At 44.7% G+C, this 21,407-nt stretch overlaps 3 protein-coding genes across 3 annotated transcripts; all 3 read right to left on the minus strand.

The window, feature by feature from the left end:
• Window positions 1–2,706: 2,706 nt before the first annotated feature.
• Window positions 2,707–8,395, minus strand: LOC103970277 (rho GTPase-activating protein 5). Its single transcript, XM_009383994.3, has 5 exons — window positions 7,707–8,395; window positions 5,389–5,509; window positions 5,179–5,298; window positions 3,570–3,800; window positions 2,707–3,489 (listed from the first exon to the last, which is right to left on the minus strand). Exons 1-5 carry the CDS (start codon window positions 8,126–8,128, stop codon window positions 2,944–2,946), a joined length of 1,440 nt encoding a protein of 479 aa, XP_009382269.2. The 5' UTR covers window positions 8,129–8,395; the 3' UTR covers window positions 2,707–2,943.
• Window positions 8,396–13,687: 5,292 nt separating this feature from the next.
• Window positions 13,688–14,173, minus strand: LOC103970279 (histone H3.3-like). Its single transcript, XM_009383996.2, has 2 exons — window positions 14,102–14,173; window positions 13,688–14,026 (listed from the first exon to the last, which is right to left on the minus strand). The coding sequence occupies exons 1-2, from the start codon at window positions 14,171–14,173 to the stop codon at window positions 13,688–13,690; spliced, it is 411 nt and encodes a 136-aa protein (XP_009382271.1).
• Window positions 14,174–17,165: 2,992 nt separating this feature from the next.
• On the minus strand, window positions 17,166–20,945 carry LOC135596835 (probable inactive leucine-rich repeat receptor kinase XIAO). The gene has a single exon (XM_065089041.1). It carries the CDS (start codon window positions 20,712–20,714, stop codon window positions 17,214–17,216), a length of 3,501 nt encoding a protein of 1,166 aa, XP_064945113.1. The 5' UTR covers window positions 20,715–20,945; the 3' UTR covers window positions 17,166–17,213.
• Between the last annotated feature and the right edge of the window lie 462 nt (window positions 20,946–21,407).

The following is a 21,407-nucleotide window of genomic DNA, read 5'->3' on the forward strand; positions in this document are numbered from 1 at the left end:
ATCTCCCATGCATAATGCCTGCCCTGCCTGCATCCACCAAGTAAATTATTCCGAGCATTGTGATCAGATGACCGTGTGAGATGCTCTTCATTCGATCCACCCACTTGTGTACGATCATCTGTATCTCTATATCACCGAATCTGCTAATATGGTTAGTTTATGAGAAGCAAATGACGGTGTTCAAAATGAAAAGCCAGGGATCTCTCCCTCTCTCTCTCTCTCTCTCTTGGATCGTGGAATCTCCTGAGAGAAGAAACACAGATAGCGAGGGCAGTGAAAAAAGGAGCCGAGCCACCGCAGCTGACTGTCATTACCGTTCAGTTCATCGGCGTCCGCATCTGTATGCATTCTCCTGCTTTAACACTTGGCCGCTTCTATTACTCTCCTCCCTCCCCCTCCCATGTCGACGCCATTATGCTGAGCACAATAAGTGGGCAGGCCACAGCAGCTGTTCAAAATCTGCTTTGGCTCATGTGGACCGGAGAAGGAACAAATCCAACCTGGGGATACTACAAAAGAGTATCATCTTCCTCTTTTGAGTCGGGAGTTCCCATGAACTGGGCTTCTGAGCAATGATGATGCAGGCCATACAGTGTACACGTGAATTTTCTGATGTGAACTCAGTGGCTTAATCAGTACACCAGTTTTAATGATGCAAGGAGACCCGGAGCTTCCTTCCTTCTCCTCTCTCTCTCTCTCTCTCTCTCTCTCTCGCTCTAAAGTCGCAACAGGGAGCGATCTGCTACACCCATTTCCACGACTCAAACAAAGGCCTCTTTTTGACGTCATGTGAATGTCACATCCGCATCGCATCGACGACCAAAATCTTATTTTTTTTCTTTTGTGTTTTGTTTGCCGAGTATGAAAACGATTAAAAACAACTTTTCCTGCCAAAATTGCATGAGAAATGGACATAAGGCCTCACGTGAACGTACGGTCGACACGATATCTTCGAATTTGAGTTAGAGACCACAAAAAACACCGCGCCAAATCTAAGGAAAGCAGACAAACAAAAGAACAATTTACGTGGCGATGGAAAAGGAATCGAAACATTAGAGAAGTAGCATGCTTGGTCAACGTAAAATACGTTTCATTTTGGTGTGATCATTCAGCATGTATGGGTTGACAAGATGAGCTTAAACGGCTTGCTTCCATGGCAGTGACCACCGGATCACGAGCAGATTCATAGAACAGTATCTTTTAGCTGATGCTGGGTTCTCCTCTGGCTTCAACTCGTCATCTCATCCAAGAGAGAACGGTGCGATCTCTAGGTGGCATACCCCCTCCTGCCGTCCGAGCCGAGAAATGGAGGAGATGGACTTGGGCTGCGGCCCACCACATAGAGTTCTCAATTCATGGATCCATGTGTCCCTACTCTATTGGTTTGTACAAATGGAAAGCCCAGCCCATGGTATTCTCGGGCCTCAACGGCTTTGCCACCATGAAGGGCTCCCCAGGTTGGGCTGGACGAGGAAAGCACAGATTAGACCCAAAGGTGGGCCTGGAGTGAGATCGTTGCGGGTTGGAGTGGTGGAGATTCCAAAACTACAAGTGTTGTTGTGCTGCTGTTAGCGGTTGTCTACGAGGATTCAAATACCATTCCATCAGAAACCAAACCAACCACAGCAGAGAGAGAGAGAGAGAGAGAGAGCATGGGCTGTTTCATCTTCTCCCATCCCTGTGATGCCGTCCTCCATTGACGACTTCCCTTTGGACTTTCTTGTGAGTCCGTCTCCCCTTCTTCCTTTCCTTACTCTTTTTGACTCTCCGACGACTCTCTCAACTTGATCTCTTCTTTCTCTGTCCGTTTGCACAATTGAGGTCCAAATCTTCTGCAAACTGGACCACGATGAACTGAGGCCACTGCGCTGTGTCTCCAAATCCTTCAACCACGCGGTAAGCCTTTACAGTTCACATGTGAGGAATCTGGTCTCCTGGTCTTTCTTCCTCCTTAGTCTCGATGCAGGCTATCGTCGCCCAACAGATGCACTTCGACTTCTCCACGCCGGCGCCCAAAAAGTCCATGGCCTTCTCCAGGTACTGCAGCACTACCATTTCTACCGTGATCTCCGACCCGCTCGAGTGACTGTTTTGAATGGCTACAAGGCACACGGATGCTTCGCCGGGAGGCCCCTCGTGGAAACTAGAGGTTAGAAAGCCGAAGACTGCGAAGCTGTCGGAAGGAGAGTCGCGGCGGATAGCGGTGGTGCTCTTTCCGGCCACGGACAGCGACAGAAGGCTGACCACAAGACCGGCGTGCCGGCATTGCAGTGTGGCGCCTGGATCACTTCACTTAGCCAATGCACATGCCTGACTTTGATCCTCGTCAAATTCTTTTCGTTTCGCTAAGCATGCTGGGTAGTGAATCCCTTTAATTGGTCAATTCTGGATTGAACGGAGGCTCTAAAATCATCTTATTGTGATTCTATCATGCAATGGATTTTTATGAACTATGAAACTTTGATCAAATAATATACGTGACATTTACGCATAAATAGCACAATCTTCCCCTTCGTGATGGTGGAGCTCAGTGTCGACATGAAAATATGAGGACGGATAAGATTAGCCAATGGTAGAGGAGAGCCACCATGGATGATGGATGACTTCTATCAAGAACTGAAGTTGATGGTTCCAGAATCAAAATTGGAAATCAAAACCTTATCCAAAGGTAGATGGATGACTTCTATCAAGAACTAAAAATCAGGATAGCCTCAAACGCTTGGAAGAGCAGCATTACAAAGCGAAACAGTTTCAATCAATAGCAACCATACTTGTGCAACCATGGTGATGCATACATTTCCTACCACATAAAGAACTAGTATCTTGCCCACTATGAACAATAACCTATCATCACATAAAATCCTGAATGCTATTAAAAACACTAACGAACATAAATGAGCCAAATGATACAATGATACATTTGTCCATGACAGAGGACGCATATCATGCCCAGGCTTCTCTTCCGTCGGAGTTTACAGCGTCAAGCTCTGCTGCCTTGTTGGTGGATCTACTCAACTGCAACACAGGGTGCCTGCACAACTTCCTCACTCCTTTTCTAAAATTCAATCTATACATTTCACTTTCCACATTTTCACCTACATATCCACTGCTACACTCATCTTCTGTAGCATCTAAACCACAACAAACAGGTGAAATTTTCTTAGAAACAAAGTCATTTTCCTCACCAATTTCACTTTTCTTCTCTTCATCTCTACCAAGAGATTGTTCGGTGTCAGGCAAGAATTTGCTTATAGTAACTTTGTCAAGAGCATAGATGTCTGTAGTTGTTTCATTTGTGCCCAGAGTATCTCTTTCCGGATGTTTAGATGATTTTGCTTCATCCTTGTCACTTGAAGATTCTGAACAGGAATCGAGTGCCCTGACTGCAAAGATTGCCTCCTCTCTTTCTCGCCGCTTCTTTAAGATCAATGTCTTGAGGAAATTCATGACTTGGACAGCATGAATCAATGCAGTTAGGGGATCAGCCATCTGAAAATTGGAAATCATAAAGTGGTTATTCAGGATTCACTCTTCATGAAAGCTAATGAATTCTAGCATCCTCTATTAACCTGAGTCATGTTAGGTGCAAAAACCATTGCGATGTTTCGAGCATTCATCTTATTGCAATGCTCATGTTCCACAACATCTGCCATCAAATTGATGGCCCAATCAAGTAATGCTGCTTCGGTTGGTGGTAGCATCCGTACTAGTTCAGAGCACTCTTCTTCAGTATTACAGTGCATCACCTGATCTGGTGTCAGCAAGTCAAGTACTCCTCTGGGTAATTCCCTGAACCAGGCCTGCAGCAGCAAAATTATAGCTTCCAATCATTTTAGGACTAAACACATTGCTCTAATAGGGTCTAAAATTAAAAAATGAATTTTATTTTCACAAACAGTTATGTTCTATGACATTTAATTTTATTGCCAACAGAATTAAGTTTGACAGACGCTGCATTTTTTTTAATTTTCCCAAAATTAACTTTTGAAAAGGAACATATATGAAGTAAAGCAAGCAAACAGAGACACTATAGCCCTACACAATAAAATACCAACGAAAATAAAAATAAAAAAACCCCAACCAAGATCAAAGAAAAGACCTAGGACATGAAAATAATCATAAAATTTTCAGGATAATATTAAGTAGATTCTCGTAATTTTTTTGGGCATTAAGCTAGGTTATTGAATAGATAAACCTGGCAAAAGGCAAAGAAATTGCTTAAAGGCATCCGATGTCAGAGTGGTTCAACTCCAAAATTGACATCATGCCGACTAAATGACTGACTTAGGATGGCAGCAGAGATAGGTTAATTAGTCAGCCCATGTCACCTGGTTAACTGCCGTGCGTTGTTTAAACATTTGATGGAATATAACTCAATAAAGAGCATTTTTTGCATTGAACTCAAACTAATTGCACCTCGGAAAACTAAGTTATAGTATTATCCATCATACATTGGTTTAACATGTCTAATTTCACAATTGTAGCTTCACATGCATCAGCATCCATTCTACGGACTGCCTTTCAGGTGGGAAACATCATCTGTGAATTTAACAATATAGGTATATAGATCAAAGTTGACCTAATTACAAACAGAAAAAGAAGATGAAGCTATTTTTGATGTATCTAGACTCAAAAACATAAAGCACACTTTGGTATCTCCTATATTCATCATTTTCCATTCTTTGGAGCAAGAAAACCCAAAACCCTAGGAAGGAAATGCATTTAGTAAAATCTATTCTACCTTTTTTCCTTGCAAATCACTTCCAAAGTTCTGAAATTCAAAAAGAAAGCTTCTATTTTAGCCTTCTATAAACAAGAATCAGTATTGATCTGGCTGAGTATTCACCTGACACTTCATTTCTTACAAGATTGGGACACCTAACCTGTGAAACTCGGTGGGTATCTATCCAATACCAGTGATCATTGGCATGTTTTGCAATAATAAGAGTTGTTCAAAAAGAACAAGGATATTAAAGTAGTAAATGTATGAAAAAATCTCCATGTCGCTCGGTGAAATTCATGAATTCATGATGCTTAACAAATGAAAAAAAAAAACTCCATGACCAAGAGATAAAAATTCTTAAATTCATGATGGTTAACAAACCAAAGATACCACAATGAATATCTCACAACAGCAACAATGAGATAGATATATATAGGGTTGGAAACTGAAACTACCTTTATCAGTCCCGCTAGACAATGCAAATCAATTCCAAGTGGTACAATTCCTCTGTTCAGCTGGTCTCTAACAAACACTTCTTGGCTATTCTCAGCATTAATTCTAAAAATTCCTTCCACCTTCAAGCAGAAAAGGAACAACATAAATTGTCAAACATCAATATAATATAATCATAATCAATTATCAAAATTCTACAGGAATGAGCAAACCTGTAAACCTCCTTGTAAATACAAGTGCCTTTGCATTGAGAGCAGAATTGTTGGCACACTGTTTCCTCTTTTGTCATAGGAGCATTGCATAGATTCAGCAGAAACTCCAAATACACTTGCACTATGAAAAAACATAACATCATGTGAGATCACTTATTAGAGCATAAGAATTGCAATTTGTATGGCTAAGATCAGATGAAAAGTAAGTCCATGGTATAAATATGGCAGAGACTCCAAATATAATTGCACCACGGACAAGACAATTAAATTGACAGATACTGTTGAGGTTCTTACAATTAATTAAGTGTTGCCTAAACTTCAACCAGAAATTTGCCAGAACTACTAGAATGTCATAAAAAAATCCACCTAACAGAGACCGAAACATATACTTGAGAGCTAGGCTAAGTCTCCTCTATATTATACAATGAATTAGCTCAAACCATACTTGATAAGCACCTAGATGTCTCATTTACTTCAGAGTTCCTTCCCTGCTTTGAAATTGAAACTGGATGAAAAAGATGATAGTTGGCAACTTCGTATAGAATGCTTGAAGCTGCAGAAATTGCTAAAACTTGTATTTCAGGCTGCTCTTGAATAAATCTACTATTTGACAAAAATTACAGTTCTAGGGGGGGAAGGTCAGTCAACTATTAATAAGAGTTGCTTATCACTGATATACACAACCGGTCAAGCTCCTTCTGCGACCAAAGGAATTTTCTTGGTATGTATATGTGCCACTATGGCAGGTATAACAATATATAATTTTCTTGATTTTCTTGTGTAAATAGTCATCTTCGTGCATTCATAAAAAGGCTCAAGAGAACTCTAAAACATAGAAGAGAAAGAAGTGCAAGATTAGTAGGAAAGCAGACTAACAGACTCAATGTCAAATCAAGAAATAATGGGGGGACAAAAGATTATCATAAATGCTCAAAGGCTTCTGGCAAGAATAACAGCCTAAGAACACAATGAGAGAACGAATACAAGGAACGATACTACCTGAATGTACTGAAAGCAAATTGGGATGAATGCCACAGAACACGAGACCATCATTGGAAAAACAGGAAATATGGACTGCTAAACATTGATAAAATGATGGCATAACTACATCCAATTGGATATGCATGAGAATCATACAAGGAAAGTGAAGAAGAATTCCGTGCATGGTGATGGCAAGGAATTGATACAACTTATTTGCACAAAGGTGAGCCAATGAGCAGGACACCCTGCCATCCAGAAAAATACTAGAAACTTAACAAAGAGGCTACCGTATAGCAGATAAGTGGCATCGGCAAAAAATGGATCATATTGAACACTCTGAAGATGCAGTACTTTATATTTATGTAGGCACTGGTGACACTAGTCTGATCATACTCCCCTTTCTTTTTTAAAGGATAAAGGAGATCTTTACCTTTCATTTTCAAGCCTTCTGTGAAGGAGAAACAAAAAAAAGACAATTGCTATTCAAACATATGCAGCCATTTTCCTCACTTCTGAAAATCACTTCCAATATTTTTCTGACATGTTGGAGTATGTACTACCTAAGGTCTCATTTGTTGCCAGTAGAAATCCTAAGATATTTCCAAAAGTACCAAATAGGAACAAACTCCAACAGAAATCACCATTTTGTGTTGGGATACATCTTCAAAATATTAACTTGGAATTTCCAAATTCTAACCATTATTTATGTTTGGCTGGGGAATACTTTTAATGCCATATAATATGGTTAATTTTGGAATTTCCAAAGCCCTCATCCTTGGAATTTTCAAGTTCCAAGGACCCAAATCCCCATAGTTTGGGCAGCTGACTGAAACTTGTAAGCTTCCCAATTTAAGATGGGACAAGATGATATTTGGTTGAAAGGTGGGATGTCAACGGAAGTCCCAACAAAACCCCATTCCAAATAGGGCTTGCTCGTATGATTTTGAATAAGGATCGGATGAGGTTAACGCCGGTAGAGCGCACTTGACAGTAGGTTAACCAAGAATGATCCTAAAAGAGATCGGGATAGTTTATATCCAAGCAAAACATCAAAAATGGCCAAATAAATATGGCATAAGGAAGCGCATAAAAAGAGTATGATGCATTGATGACCCAACCATGATTGTATCACAAGTCCAGAGTTCCTGTTGAGCACGATCCCAAGAGACTAAGGTTCTCTAAAAAAGAAGCAAAAAAAGTAACAGAGAACTGTTCACAAAGATGAGGATTCTACAAGCTTAAAAGTGCTAAGTACACCAACCATAACATGTTTCCCAATCAAGAAACTGAAGTCTCCCGGAACTAAGAAGTAAAGGGAAAACGAAGCAGGATTAGACCTGGCACTGGGAACCCTGAGGGGAACCTCGGGCTCCAGCTCGACGGGCAGTCCGAGGAAGCCGTCGAACCGGTCGAAGGTGACGTGAGCGACGTGCCGCACGTCGGTGGGCCACCCGATCTCCATGGACGCCGGGGAGGCTGGTCGGCACACCCCGCCCTCCCCGGCGGCGCCCACGTTGCACATCACCAGCGACTTCCTCAGCGCCGCCACCACAACCGCCATTATCGAGAAGGGTTGATGCTGGCCGTGGTCCTCCCTCTCCTCCCCCTCTTCCCCCTCCGATCCCGGCACCATTAACGGCGGAGAGATCGGGCACTCCTCTTCCTCCTCGTCCTCTTCGTCCCCCACAGCCTCGTCTTCTTCAGGGATGTGCTGCTGCGAGGGGGACGAGGAGCCGAGGTGGAGCTGTAAGCGGGCCATGGCGGCGGATGAAAGGGGATGGAGGATTTAGTAGAGGCGGGTCAACCAAGGACTGGTGGCATTAGTGTATAGGAAGGGACGGTGGATGGGGTTGGGAAGAAATTAGAATGGTGATGTGGGTGGAAGCGGGCGTGGTGGTGGTGGTGGTGGTGGCGGTGGTGGTGGTGATGATGATGGAGGAGAAGCCGGATGGGGGAATTTGGAGGGTTGATGATGACTTTTATCTTAACGCCCACGACTTCCAAATTGATTCGTCGTTGTTCTCCTTTTCTTTGATTTTTTTTTTGTTTTTTTGACTTTTAGTTGAGTTTATCTCTCTCTCTCTCTTTGCAAGACGAGAAAGAGAGGGGACAGTGCGAAGCAAGCGTCCACATCGACGAAGATCGGCTCGTGAAGATGACAGCTGGGTCCACGTGTCTGTGGGACCCACAACAAAGCGCTACGTCGTTTACGTCTTTGCTCCCGTTACCGTCTCGACCCAGCACGGCACGAGACGGTACGGCCCAGGTATTTTTACTTTCGCTAATGTCAAGAGCCCGGGGGGGGGGGGGGGACCCAGGCGCGAAGGTTGGTGGGACCCGTGGGCAACGACGACGTATCATTTTGTCGACGGAAACCGGGGCTTGTGATCCCCAACATGCTTCCGAACAAGTGCGCGGTCTCAGCTTCTTGGCCAGCCATCTGTCGCTTCCGTCTGCTTTCTTCCGCCGTGGCGCCGTCGACCTGCCGCCCGCGCAGTGACTGTGCGTTGGGGGCTGCTCTCGGCGGCAGGTGTCGGTCAGCTGACACCGACGTGACAATTAGTTGGTATACCAAATCGAAGCGTCGTCGTCCGAGTTCCACGTGGCATCACGTGACATTTAGCATCAGCGTAGATCGTTATGGCAACCGTCCAACGGATAGTATCTTGGACTCATCCGGCAGTTGCCAAGAACGTCCCGAATCTTCGTGTCTCGGGCTACCGAAGGAGGGTAAATATGTCAAATTCGGAAAGGATAAACGACGGCGACTGTGCGCAGCCTTCTTGCCCAAATCCTTGGTAACCTTCTCAGGGATCCAAAGTGGTCTACGTGTAATTTAATTTAGTTTTGTAATTGTTAGGAAATGGAATTATGATGATTGCTGCACTCTCCGTCACCCCACCCCATGCAAGAAGGCAATTACAATGGTTGAAGAAGGTGCCGGCAAACACACTCATGAAACTATTTCGACCAAAGGACAGCTTTCTCTGTTTGTGTTCGTCTTCTAATACGGCTCCAAGGAATGTTTGCAGGATCTGGGTTGCGTAATGGACATGCATGACCCAACCATTCTCATTTCCTTTTTATTTGTTGTGTGGGTGTGCTAATCAATTCATCCATGCGCACCATTAAACACCATGGTTAAAAGACTCTATTTTAGGTTTAAAAAAAGTTATTATAAATATATATATAAATTAATTTCTTAGCTTTGTAGATATGAGAGGGTAATTATGGGATTATCCATCTTGTCCATAATAGATTTTTTATTAATCAGATAAATACCTTAATATTATGACATCTCAATGTCAAGTGGTCGAAACTTTAGTATCATGTTCCTAGTATTTTCAACATGTGCGACTAGCGATCACATCATATCTAAAAATACATGAAATCATCCCACATTTGTAAAAATAATAATCATAAAACTCTCATTCAATTAGTGTTTTTAGATGTCAACTCATATGCTAATTTAATTATCGAATGGAATTTGTGATAAAATAGGGTAGGATTCGATATCTTCTGAATTTGATTATTCTTGACATTGACAACAAACAAACACGAGATAAGATCATGATTGATTCAAAGTCAACATCCTGTTTGGATAATCAAATTTAAACATAATATGATTTTAAGATTACGAATTAGGTCAACAAAAAAATTTTGTTGGGTCCATGATGTTTATGTAACTCACTCTCCATGCATGCATGAGACGCAAGTGGGATTTGGATAAGAGGATCCGAAATCTATGATTTAGGTGGTGGTAGAGTACGAGTCTAGACTTTGATGGTAAGCGGTTCGAAAATATTAATGAAGGGAACTCCGAGCCACCAATGAATCAATCCCCTTATCGATGAAGTTAGGAGGTATTTGGTCGCCTATAAATGAAGTATCCATCTCTTGCAAGCGGGCTTATGATATAAAACATTGCATGACATCTCATGGAGGGTTACATTATAAATCAAAGACTGCAGATGAACAGATACGAGCGAATTAAAGTAATCGCTTATTAATATAATAACAACGTAACGATCTGAGATCACATGAATAGACATATCTCATGCACGAGTCTGTCGAGTCCAAAATCTTGCTGACTCGGTATCTCTAAACCTAACAAATAGAGCATGTACTATGATCAAATCCGAAGGCCAACAACAGTCGGTCAATTACAAGAAGAATGACAATGAGATGCACATGCATTATTTTTCTTAAAGTTCAAACCAATTGTGGTCAGTCAGTAATATCATTTCGCAGTCGGAGACAGAAAAAAGCATCTCGTCATCTCACCATCGCCATGATCGATTGCAGCTTATGTTCGTCAAACAGCGATAAGGTTTAGTTAGCTGTAATGATGAGAGACAGAATACAAGTCCGCAATCAGCTGATTAAGCAAAAAGGACAGTGTGTGAGAGTAGTTTATTCGTACACTTATCTGCGACGCTAACTGATCCACAAACCCTAAAACTTGATCCTTCAATTAGCTGGACATCTTGGGCTCGATTCGTAAGAGCCCTTTCTATTGAAAGGCCCAATTAGCGGTATATGTATGTAACGGCAATTACACACACTTCACTTATGTAAGGCTTTCCGGAATACTCGAATCCAAAGATACATTGGCTTGTTGTAGAGAGAAAGGGAGAAAGTTAGTATAAGGAATTATTAGTATTTTAAATCTTTAGTATCTTGAACTCATCCAAAAATATATATTTATAATAATAAAAGAATAAAATATAAATTTTAATAATAAAAACTCATCGTTCTCATCCACGCACAAAACTTATTCCCATTTATTTGGATAAAACAACAAACGTTCGTTATCTATCTAAATCTTTCACTTCTCATCTGTTTCAAATTATTCCAAATAAGTTATTTTGGATTATATTTTATGACACCCTCTTAATTTAATATAATTATGACTTAAAGTTGTTTTCAAAAAACAAAATTCTGTTTTGCTAAGGTTTTTATAAAGATGTCGATAGGTTGATATTCGGTGTTCTAATAGTTCATTTGAATATTTCTTTTATCTATCTGTTCATGAATAAAGTGATGTTGAACTTTGATATATTTGGTGTGCTCATAAATATAAAACTCTTCATCATTAAAATAGTAGACTTATTATCATAATAGATTTTAATTGGTATAGCTTTTTTTTTTTAGATTTACTAGAATTCTTTGAGGCTAAGTTGTTTGATATGTCATATTTATAGCTATAACATATTTCACCTCAGAGCTTGAGAAAGCAATATATTTTCGCTTTTTAGTTGTCCATGAAATTACTCCTAAGCCAAGACTAAGCATAAATTTTAAAATATTTTTTTCATCTACACGACTAGCCCAATTGTTATCTGGATAAGAATACAGATTAAAATCTTTTATCCGCTCATAATGTCATAATCGAGAGTTTTCTTGATGTATATAATAACTCTTTTAGCTATGTCAAAGTGATATCTACGATAGCTATAGCTGTGCATGAATCGAAATAACAAACTAATTATAAATATAATGTCTAATCTTGAATGTGTAAAATAAATTAATACTCAAATTAAACTTCTATACAGTTTCTTATTATTTTTTTAACTCTATCATCTAACATAAGTTTATCATTTATATTCATTGGAGTATTCACTAGCTTACAAACTATTACATGAAACCTTTTAAATAAATCTTTAGCATATTTTTCTTAGTATAAAAAATTTTCATTTGCATCTTGAATAATTTTCTTTCTTAGAAAATAATATAAAATCCCAAATAAGTTATTTCAAATTCTATCATCATAATTTTCTTAAATTTAGTAAGCATATCCATTATATTTTCAATATAAATTATATCATCCATATACAAATAAACAATAAGAATTTTCATATGCTGAGCTTCTATATATAAAGTTGGCTCAATTAAACTTTTTTATAATCATGTTAAAGAAAATACATATCAAGTCTATTATACCATACCCTTTATTTCAAACCATATAATATTTTTTTCTAATTTGTACATTTTATCTTCTTGCCATTTAATTTTTTATTCAAGAAGTTTAATTTAACATCAAATTGATAAACCTTTTTTTTTCTATCAATACTAATACTATTCTAATTGTATCAATTTTAAAAAGTAATTTTTTTTTTGAAAAGTCAATACCTAAAATTTGAGAATACCTTTGGTAACTAAATAGACTTTATGCTTTTGTGACAAACTATGTGATAGAAGATAAGATTTCCCTAATTATACGAGGAAATCTCTCTATTCTGTTGAGAAAAATCTTCTATTTTGTTGAAAAAAATCCTCTATTTTTTTGAGAGAAATCTTTTCTCCTAATTTGTATAAATAGGAGAAGGAATATGTTAATGTATTGAACATTTGCCGTTAAACTTCACTAATTTCACTTTTCTCCTGCTCTGATACCATGAAGAAAAGAATAAAAGATAAGAATAATTATTGAAAAAGTTTTATTGAAGAAGTGAAGAAACTTTATTGAAGAAATAAAAATGCTTCAATACATTAACATGTTTCCTCCCCTATTTATACAAATTAGGAAAAAGAATTTTCTTGAGGGAAATCTTATCTTCTATCACCATGAGAATTAAATCATGATTTATAGTTACAATTATAGTTACACCTTCAAAACAAGTAAATTCTAAAGCAAAACATATAAAATTATCAAATTGATAAATTTTCTTGGAGGTATTTTAGTATCACTAGAATAATTTGAATTAGAAGATTTGTGTATTGCAATTATTAGAATTTCAATCGCTTTAAAGTTTTAAACTTCTTCATTAAAAACAATATTATGACTTATGATTAATTTTTTAGTTGTAGCATTATAAAGTCTAAAACATTTTATTTCATTACTATAACCTCACAAATATTAATTTAATTAGTCATCAATATTATTTCTTTTTTTTAGGAACATGAAAATAAGAACACAACTAAAAACATTCAAGTGACTCACATTTGACTTTCTGTCTAATCATGCTTCATATAATATTTTTTCAGCTTACTACAGAAAGCGATTTAACAAATACTCTATTATATCCACAATTTCTTTCCATAACTCTTTTGGTACTATTTTTGTTTAAACAATCTCGACCATAACTTGATTTTTTTTTTTCGATCTACTATATTTTATTGAGAGGTGTAGCATGCAATCAGTTTTCTATTAATATCTGTATTTTTATAAAAAAATCATTGAAAGTGAATTCGTCTCATCTATAAATATGTAAAATCTTGATAAAAAAAATTATTTTATTTTTTTTACATATGTTTTGAATTTTTTTAAAATATAGAATACTTTAGGTTTTTCTTTCAGAAAAAAAAAAAATCATTCTTAGACGCGCTCACCGCGGATGCGGCGGGCAAGTTGGACATCCTTGGGCATGATGGTGACGCGCTTGGCGTGGATGGCGCAGAGGTTGACGTCCTCGAAGAGTCCGACGAGGTAAGCCTCTGCGGCCTCCTGCAGGGCCAGGACGGCGTGGCTCTGGAACCGGAGGTCCGTCTTGAAGTCCTGCGCCACCTCCCGCACCAGCCGCTGGAACGGCAGTTTACGGATGAGGAGGTCCGTGCTCTTCTGGTACTTGCGTATCTCTCGCAGCGCCACCGTCCCAGGCCGGAACCGGTGCGGCTTCTTCACCCCGCCGGCCAGGGGCATCGTCTTCCTCGCCGCCTATCCCAACACTAATCTAGCATCATCAGAAACAGAGGAACAACGATAAGAACAACAACGACAAGTGATCGTGACCTTGGTGGCGAGTTGCTTGCGGGGAGCCTTGCCGCCGGTGGACTTGCGCGCGGTCTGCTTCGTGCGAGCCATTAGGGTTCCGTTCACGAGAGTGCCGTTTCGGCGTAAGGCATGGCGATCGTGCGAGGGGGTTATATAGAGGCGAGGAGAAGGGGAGGCGGTTATGGGGGGAGTGGCGATGAGTTCGTTACCAGCAGAGAGAGATCGGACGGTGGGGAGTTGTGTGTCTGAACTCGCGATCCGTGCGCGCTTCTCTAGAAGCTTCGACTTCGATGCAAATGATCGCCACAATAATCCTCGTCCAAATGCCATCACTGATCGCTATTCGATCGCAACTGCCGACAAGCGATTTCACACAACCAGCAACGATTCTAGCAAGTGTCGATGGACTCGATAAGATAAGTGATGCTGATGTAGAGTGACACTTTGGACTCGAACGAGGTGATCAGCTAGGGATCGAATCGAAAAATCTCTCTCTCGACCTCCAAACTATATCAAGATGGAAACTTTTTGATCTGAGCCTTCTATATCGGACGGTGGGGAGTTGTGATCGAATAGCGATCAGTGATGGCATTTGGACGAGGATTATTGTGGCGATCATTTGCATCGAAGTCGAAGCTTCTAGAGAAGCGCGCACGGATCGCTGATGTAGAGTGACACTTTGGACTCGAACGAGTTCGTTACCAGCGGCGATGAGTTCGTTACCAGCAGAGAGAGATCGGACGGTGGGGAGTTGTGTGTCTGAACTCGCGATCCGTGCGCGCTTCTCTAGAAGCTTCGACTTCGATGCAAATGATCGCCACAATAATCCTCGTCCAAATGCCATCACTGATCGCTATTCGATCGCAACTGCCGACAAGCGATTTCACACAACCAGCAACGATTCTAGCAAGTGTCGATGGACTCGATAAGATAAGTGATGCTGATGTAGAGTGACACTTTGGACTCGAACGAGGTGATCAGCTAGGGATCGAATCGAAAAATCTCTCTCTCGACCTCCAAACTATATCAAGATGGAAACTTTTTGATCTGAGGCTTCTATATCTCTTTTTCTTACTCGATAGAATCTCTTTTCGGGAGCAAACTTAATCTGCATCATGTCTCCCAGCATCCTTTGATACTGTCATTTGGATGGATGACTCACAAATTTATCATAGTTAGATATATAATTACGGTGGAATGAACTCGATAATAGAGATATGGGACTAAGGTCGTCAGGCCTATTTAACATATCATCTTCCTTTTAACAATTTGATAATGTGGATGTCAATAATATCTAAGTCAATCCAATTTGATTATCCACCATGTACACAAGAAGTCCGATGTGATTGAAATGGAAGCTCCGATGTTAAGATGAACTCTGAAGCATGCATCATAATCAATTTGAAAAAGATCAAGGTCGAATGAGTTTCTCGATGTGATCATTTCGATGCTCAAATCATTAGCAGATAATGATTGTGTAATTTTACTAAATAGTAACTTATCTCGATTATCATATCTAAGATAACTTTTTATAATAGATTAATGAGAAAAAAATATTTTCTTGTCCTACTGTTTGTGAACTTTTTATAATAGATTTAAGAAAAAATATTTTCCTTGTCCCTATTGTTACCGCTTAATAAAACTCAAATTCCTACTGTTTGTGGTTGATAGGAGAACTTTGAGTTTTGTGATGAATTACTAAAGTACAGTAAACCTCAAAAAACAATCCCTAATGTAATCTGATATATCTTTTATTATTTTGATTCAAGCGATCGACCATTTAGAAAACTCATGCTAAATTTGATTGTCCCACGGATGTGGCTATTCGGGCAGTAGGAATCAATGCCCTCTGTTCTGTTTGTCGCGTCATTCTTCAGCGATCTTCTCCAAAAGTAATACATATTTTTGAGATGATGGTAATGCTCGGAATCTTCATCATCAGCATTCCATCCGAAGAAGGTTTGCTCAAATCCTTTGAGAAGCAATTCAATCTAACAGCCCACGGAGAATCGAATAAAAATCGGCAAAGTGTCAGAAGATAATTGCATGACAAGAAACCATTTCCAAGCGTCCCAAAAAGAGAATGCATTGATATCAGCATCGAGCGTGTCCAGTTGTCTCGAAAGATGAAGGACGAGTACTTGCCACAATGTCACCTTTTAACTCGATTGTGTGGAATCAGATCTTACCACTCGTTCTATCCAATGAGTTGGTGACTATTCCCCCCGTGACACTTCCGGCCAAGAAATTTTCCTGTCGATGTGATATTATCCACAGTTCATCAGCCAATGGATAGGGATTGACAATACGTGCGATCTGAGTACTTGCATTTCGGGCGCCATCATTTCCACTGTCTCGTCTTTATTTCGTAGTGTACACAGTTTCGCCTGGGACCAGAAACCTGGGCAGCGCTCGGCGGGATGCTCCGGCGGCCCTCGCGGCTCAAAGTTGCTGACCAAGGCAGAGGACGAAAGAGAGCTGATGTGAGAGCCTCTTCTTGCTGAAGCAGGTGTTGCTTGTTCGCTTCTGTCACATGGCATGTGTTCCATGGCACGTGCGCCAGCAGAAGTCGCCCGAACGAGCACTACAAGTCAAATGGCTTCTTCTTGAGGACGCCTCGGTGATTTTGAAGTACGGCCAGAGCGAGGGGGAGGTCAAGTGTTGTTTATATGGGTCGAACGGTCACCTCCGTTGCTGCTTTGGTCACTACGACCCGCCCGAGCCAGATTCCCAGACCATTTCTTATTTTGAACAACAGATCAGGAGGGAAGACCGCAGCTCCGTTCTGACACAGTCGTTCCTCCACTTGGAGGCACGATAAGAGAGAAGGGAATCTCAAAGCGGGACCTCACTGCCTCCTTTCCAACGGCTACGTCCTCGCACGTGGCGTTTCAGCTTTCTTTGGGATTGGTACGCCAGGCCCGGTGGAGCCCATGGAGGAGTCAATTTGACCACCACCCCGTCGCCCCACTCGTGCACCCAACCAGCGAGGTCGGGTGGGGGCGGGGAGGAGAGGGAGGAATGGACGATGGCGCCCAATAAAAATAAAATTGAAAGAAATAGAAAGAAACACCACAAGGGATTCGAAAAAACAAGAAGATAATTTAGCGGGAAAAGAAAGAGAAAGAATTCACGCGGGAGAGGGCTGGGAAGTGGGGTCGGCGGAGGAAGGGAGGTCGGGGCCGACGCGGCAGCCCTCGAGCATGAAGACTATGTCGGCCATGGAAGGCCGGTCGACCGGGTCGGGGGCGGTGCAGAGTAGTCCAACCTTTACCCCTAGCAGGAACTCCTCCCACTCCGATGACTCCGGGTCCAGCTCCAACAGGCCCGGCTCCAGCAGCTCCGCCACCTGCCCCCGCTGCAGCTGCCGCTTCACCCACTTGACGATGTCCTCTTCCTCCCCAGCGAACGCCCCCGGCCGCCGCCCCGTCAACAGCTCCAGCAGCACGATTCCGAAGCTGTACACGTCGCCCTCCCGCGTCGCCTGCCCCGCCGCCGCAGCGTCCGGCGCCACGTACCCCAGGGATCCCACGGGCAGCGCCGAAGTCGACGCCGCGGCTGCGGCCGCAGCCGCACCGGCCGTGACCACAATCGGCTCCAGCCCGAAGTCCGAGAGGTGGGGCTCGAAGTCCGCGTCGAAGAGGATGTTCTGCGGCTTGACGTCCCCGTGGACGACCCCAGAGGCGTGGAGGAAACCCAGACCGCGGGCCACGCCGAGGCCGATGAGGTGGCGCATGGGCCAGTTGAGGACGTGGCCATCTTGGTGGGACGCCTCCTGCAGGAGAGTGGCGAGGTTGCCGTTGGGCATGTAGTCGTAGACCAGCAGCCGAACGTCCGGCGGGGGGCCGGCGTAGTAGCCACGGAGCACGGTCAGGTTCCGGTGCTTCACCTTCCCCAGCGACTCGGCCTCCTTGCGGAACGCTGCCTCCTCGATGACGATGGCTCCGTCCGCCGACGTCGACGGCAGGCGCAGGATGGACAGCACGGTGCCGTCGTTGTAGCACGCTTTGAACACCAGCCCGTGACGACCGCGGCTGAGCACGTTCTCCTCGTCGAACTGCCGCGTCGCCTCCAACGTGTCCGCGTAGGTATTCCTGTTGTTGAACATAACCAGCTTCGGCCCGCCATTGTTCTCCCCGCCACCGCTGCTCCCTCCGCTTGATCCGCTGCCCCTCCCGGGGCTTCTTTTCTTCACGCCGGTGCGGCTGTCTAGGAAGCGCCTCCGCCAGCGTAACAGGCTGAAAGCAAAGCAGCAGCAGAAAAGCACAAGAACGCAGGCCGCGGCCGCCGCGAGCCCGATCACCAGGATGAGATAGTTTCTCTTCCTCCTCTGGCACCCGTCCAAGGGATAACCGCAGAGGTCCGGGTTCCCAGCAAACGCCGACGGATCGCCGAAGCGGGAGCTCAGCACCCCCGGAATCTCTCCTCTCAAACTATTATCGGACACATTGAGGTACGCCAACCCGAAGATGCGAGCAAGGGCGGAGGGAACGGAGCCGGAGAGCTCATTGTCCGAAAGGTCCAACAACCCGAGCTTGGAAAGATTGGAGAGCGAGTCAGGGATGTCGCCTGAGAGACGGTTGCCGTCCAGCTTCAGGGTGACCAAGGCGGAGCAATTGGAGATAGCCGGTGGAATTTTCCCGGAGAGGTTGTTCCGGCCGAGGTCGAGCTCCCTGAGGTCGGAAAGACGGGAGAGGTCCACCGTAACGGGGCCCGACAAGTCGTTGGACCGCAGCTGTAGAACGGTGAGGTTGGCGCAGTTGGCGAGCTCCGCGGGCACCTCGCCGGTGATGTTGTTGTAGGAAAGCGACAGAACTCTGAGCGACTGGAGGTAGCCGTAGGTCGCCGGGACTAGGCCGGAGAAGGCATTGGCGGTGAGGTTCAGAATCTGCAAGCTCCATAGGCTGCTGAAACCCTCCGGAATTGGGCCGGAGAATGAATTATCGGCGAGAGATATCACCTGAAGACTTGGCAATCCAAAGAGCTCAGCCGGGAGATCGCCGGAAAGGTTCTTTTGGCTGCTGAGGTCCAGTAACCTCAGGTTCAGCAGCCTGCCGATCGCCGCTGGAATGACGCCAGAGAGGCTGTTCATGCTCAGGTTCAGTGTCTGTAGCCCCGTGAGGTCTCCTATGGTGGCAGGAATCTCACCGGAGATACCATTCCCAGCTAGGTCCAGCGTAGTGAGGTTGCTCAGACGCATCAGCTCCTCTGTGAGTGAGCCGGAAATGTTGTTGCCGTGGAGTGATAAGGTTTCCAGCTTGGAGAGGTTAACAAGACTCGCCGGAATCTTACTGGAGAAGAGGTTGCCGCCGAGGTAGAGATCTTTCAGCCGGCTGAGGCTCCCAAGAGACGTCGGTATCTGGCCGGAGAACCGATTCTCCTCAAGATCAAGAACCTGGAGGGCGCCGCACCGCCCGATCTCCACCGGAACCGGCCCAGTCATGGAGTTCCACCCGAGCCGGAGCTCGTGCATTGACGCGAGGTGTCCGACATCCGGCGGCAGGGAGCCAGTAAAGGCGTTCATGGAGAGATCCAAGACCGTGAGTCCCGTCACATTGGCAAGCCAGACAGGGAATGCGCCGGCAAGCCTATTCTGCCTGAGGTCCAGGACCTGGAGGGCGGCGGAGGCGCGGGAGCCCTGTGGTGGCGGAGCAAGTTCCGTGAATTCGTTCAGGCCGAGCTGCACAATCCGGAGTGAGGAGCCGCTAGTGCCGGAGACGTTGTAGAAGACGGAGGCGGGGACCGCGCCAGAGAAGCCGTTGCGGGCGAGGGCGAGCACCTGGAGTTTGGGCATCTCGACGATGGCTGCGGGGACGATGCCGCGGAGGCCGTTCCCCTGGAGGCTGAGGTGGACGAGGGAGGAGCAGTTGGCGAGGACCGCAGGAAGTGTACCCTCGAGGCGGTTGCCGTCGAGCCAAAGGAAGGCGAGCGCGGGGAGGCGGCCTAGATCGCCCGGAATGGTGCCGCGGATGCGGTTGAAGGAGAGGTCGAGGAGCTGCAGGTGGGGTGCAGCGGCGGAGAGGTTGGCGGGGATGGGGCCAGAGAGGGCGTTGGAGGATAGGTCAAGGTATCGGACGTACGGGGGGAGGACGGATGGGACGGGTCCGGTGAGGAGGTTGCCGGAGAGGCTGAGGACTTGGAGGGCGGAGAGGTTGGAGAGAAGGGCAGGTGAGACAGGACCGGAGAGGGCGTTCGACTGGAGGAAGAGTGAACGGAGGCGCGTGAGGGCGGCGAGGGCCAGGGGAAGAGGGCCGGAGAGCAGGTTGGATCGCAAGCTAAGCCGATGGAGCAGGCGGAGCTCAGCAAGGCGGGGGGAAATGGGGCCGGAGAGGCGGAGGCGGGGGAGGCGGAGCTCGACGACGCGTGGAGCGTCACGGGCGCAGGCGACCCCTCGCCAGGAGCAGGGGGCGGAAGTGGAGGCGGCGTCCCATCCGGCGAGAGCGCCGAGGGGGTCACGGACGGCGAGGCGGAACGCGATCAGGGCGTCGATCTCCGCCTGGGTCTCCGGGGTGCGGTTCACACGGGGGGCCGACCCCAGCGGCGGCGGGGGCGGCGGCGAGTAGGCGGGGATGAGGAGGGGAAATAGCAGTAGCAGCAGGAGGAAGAGGGAGAAGACAAAGTAGGGCGGCATTGGCGGAGCAACCAAAAGAGTGTTCGAAAGTAGTAAAGAACGGAGGAGGCAAGTGCAGTAGAGTAGTAGTAGCGTCGAGTGGTGAGTGGATAGTGGTGGGTACTGCTGCCGCTGGGGTTTTGCAGAGGGAGGAGGTGGGAGGGCACAGAGACAAGCGAGGGAGGTTTTGGGCCTGCCGCTTTCCCTCCCTCCCTCTTTCTCTCTCTCCCCCTCCCCCCACTCCCACCCCCCCCCCCAACAGATCGAAACTTGGTGTTGAATAAAATAGTAACGACGGGCAGTGAAGGATTCTTACGATCGGATTAATTCTCCCATTAAGAAGGGTGGAATTATCCGTTAGCAAATAAAATGGCGACAGCAGAATGACACATGGCAGACAGCTTTCTTCCCAGGCCTGTCTTAAAGCAGCAGCATCATCGACACGTTGCTCGATGCGCCCCATTGCTCGGTGAATGAACGGTGGAGATGCGGTGATGAAAGGCTATTATGTGATACGAGAGGCAGACGGATGGGTTTATCGAGTGACGGCACGCACCCATGATAATGGGTTTACCATGGGTCCCTCCGCTCCTCTCTTCTCTTCTCTCTTCGATCACTCACCCAATACAATACAAAAAGACGCATTCTTTTTTCTCGCAGGAATAGTGGGTAAATTATCCGACCATAAATATATCCACGAAATCAGAAAAGTCG

This window comes from Musa acuminata, chromosome BXJ1-11 (assembly GCF_036884655.1).
Source record: "Musa acuminata AAA Group cultivar baxijiao chromosome BXJ1-11, Cavendish_Baxijiao_AAA, whole genome shotgun sequence".
Classification (NCBI taxonomy): domain Eukaryota; kingdom Viridiplantae; phylum Streptophyta; class Magnoliopsida; order Zingiberales; family Musaceae; genus Musa; species Musa acuminata.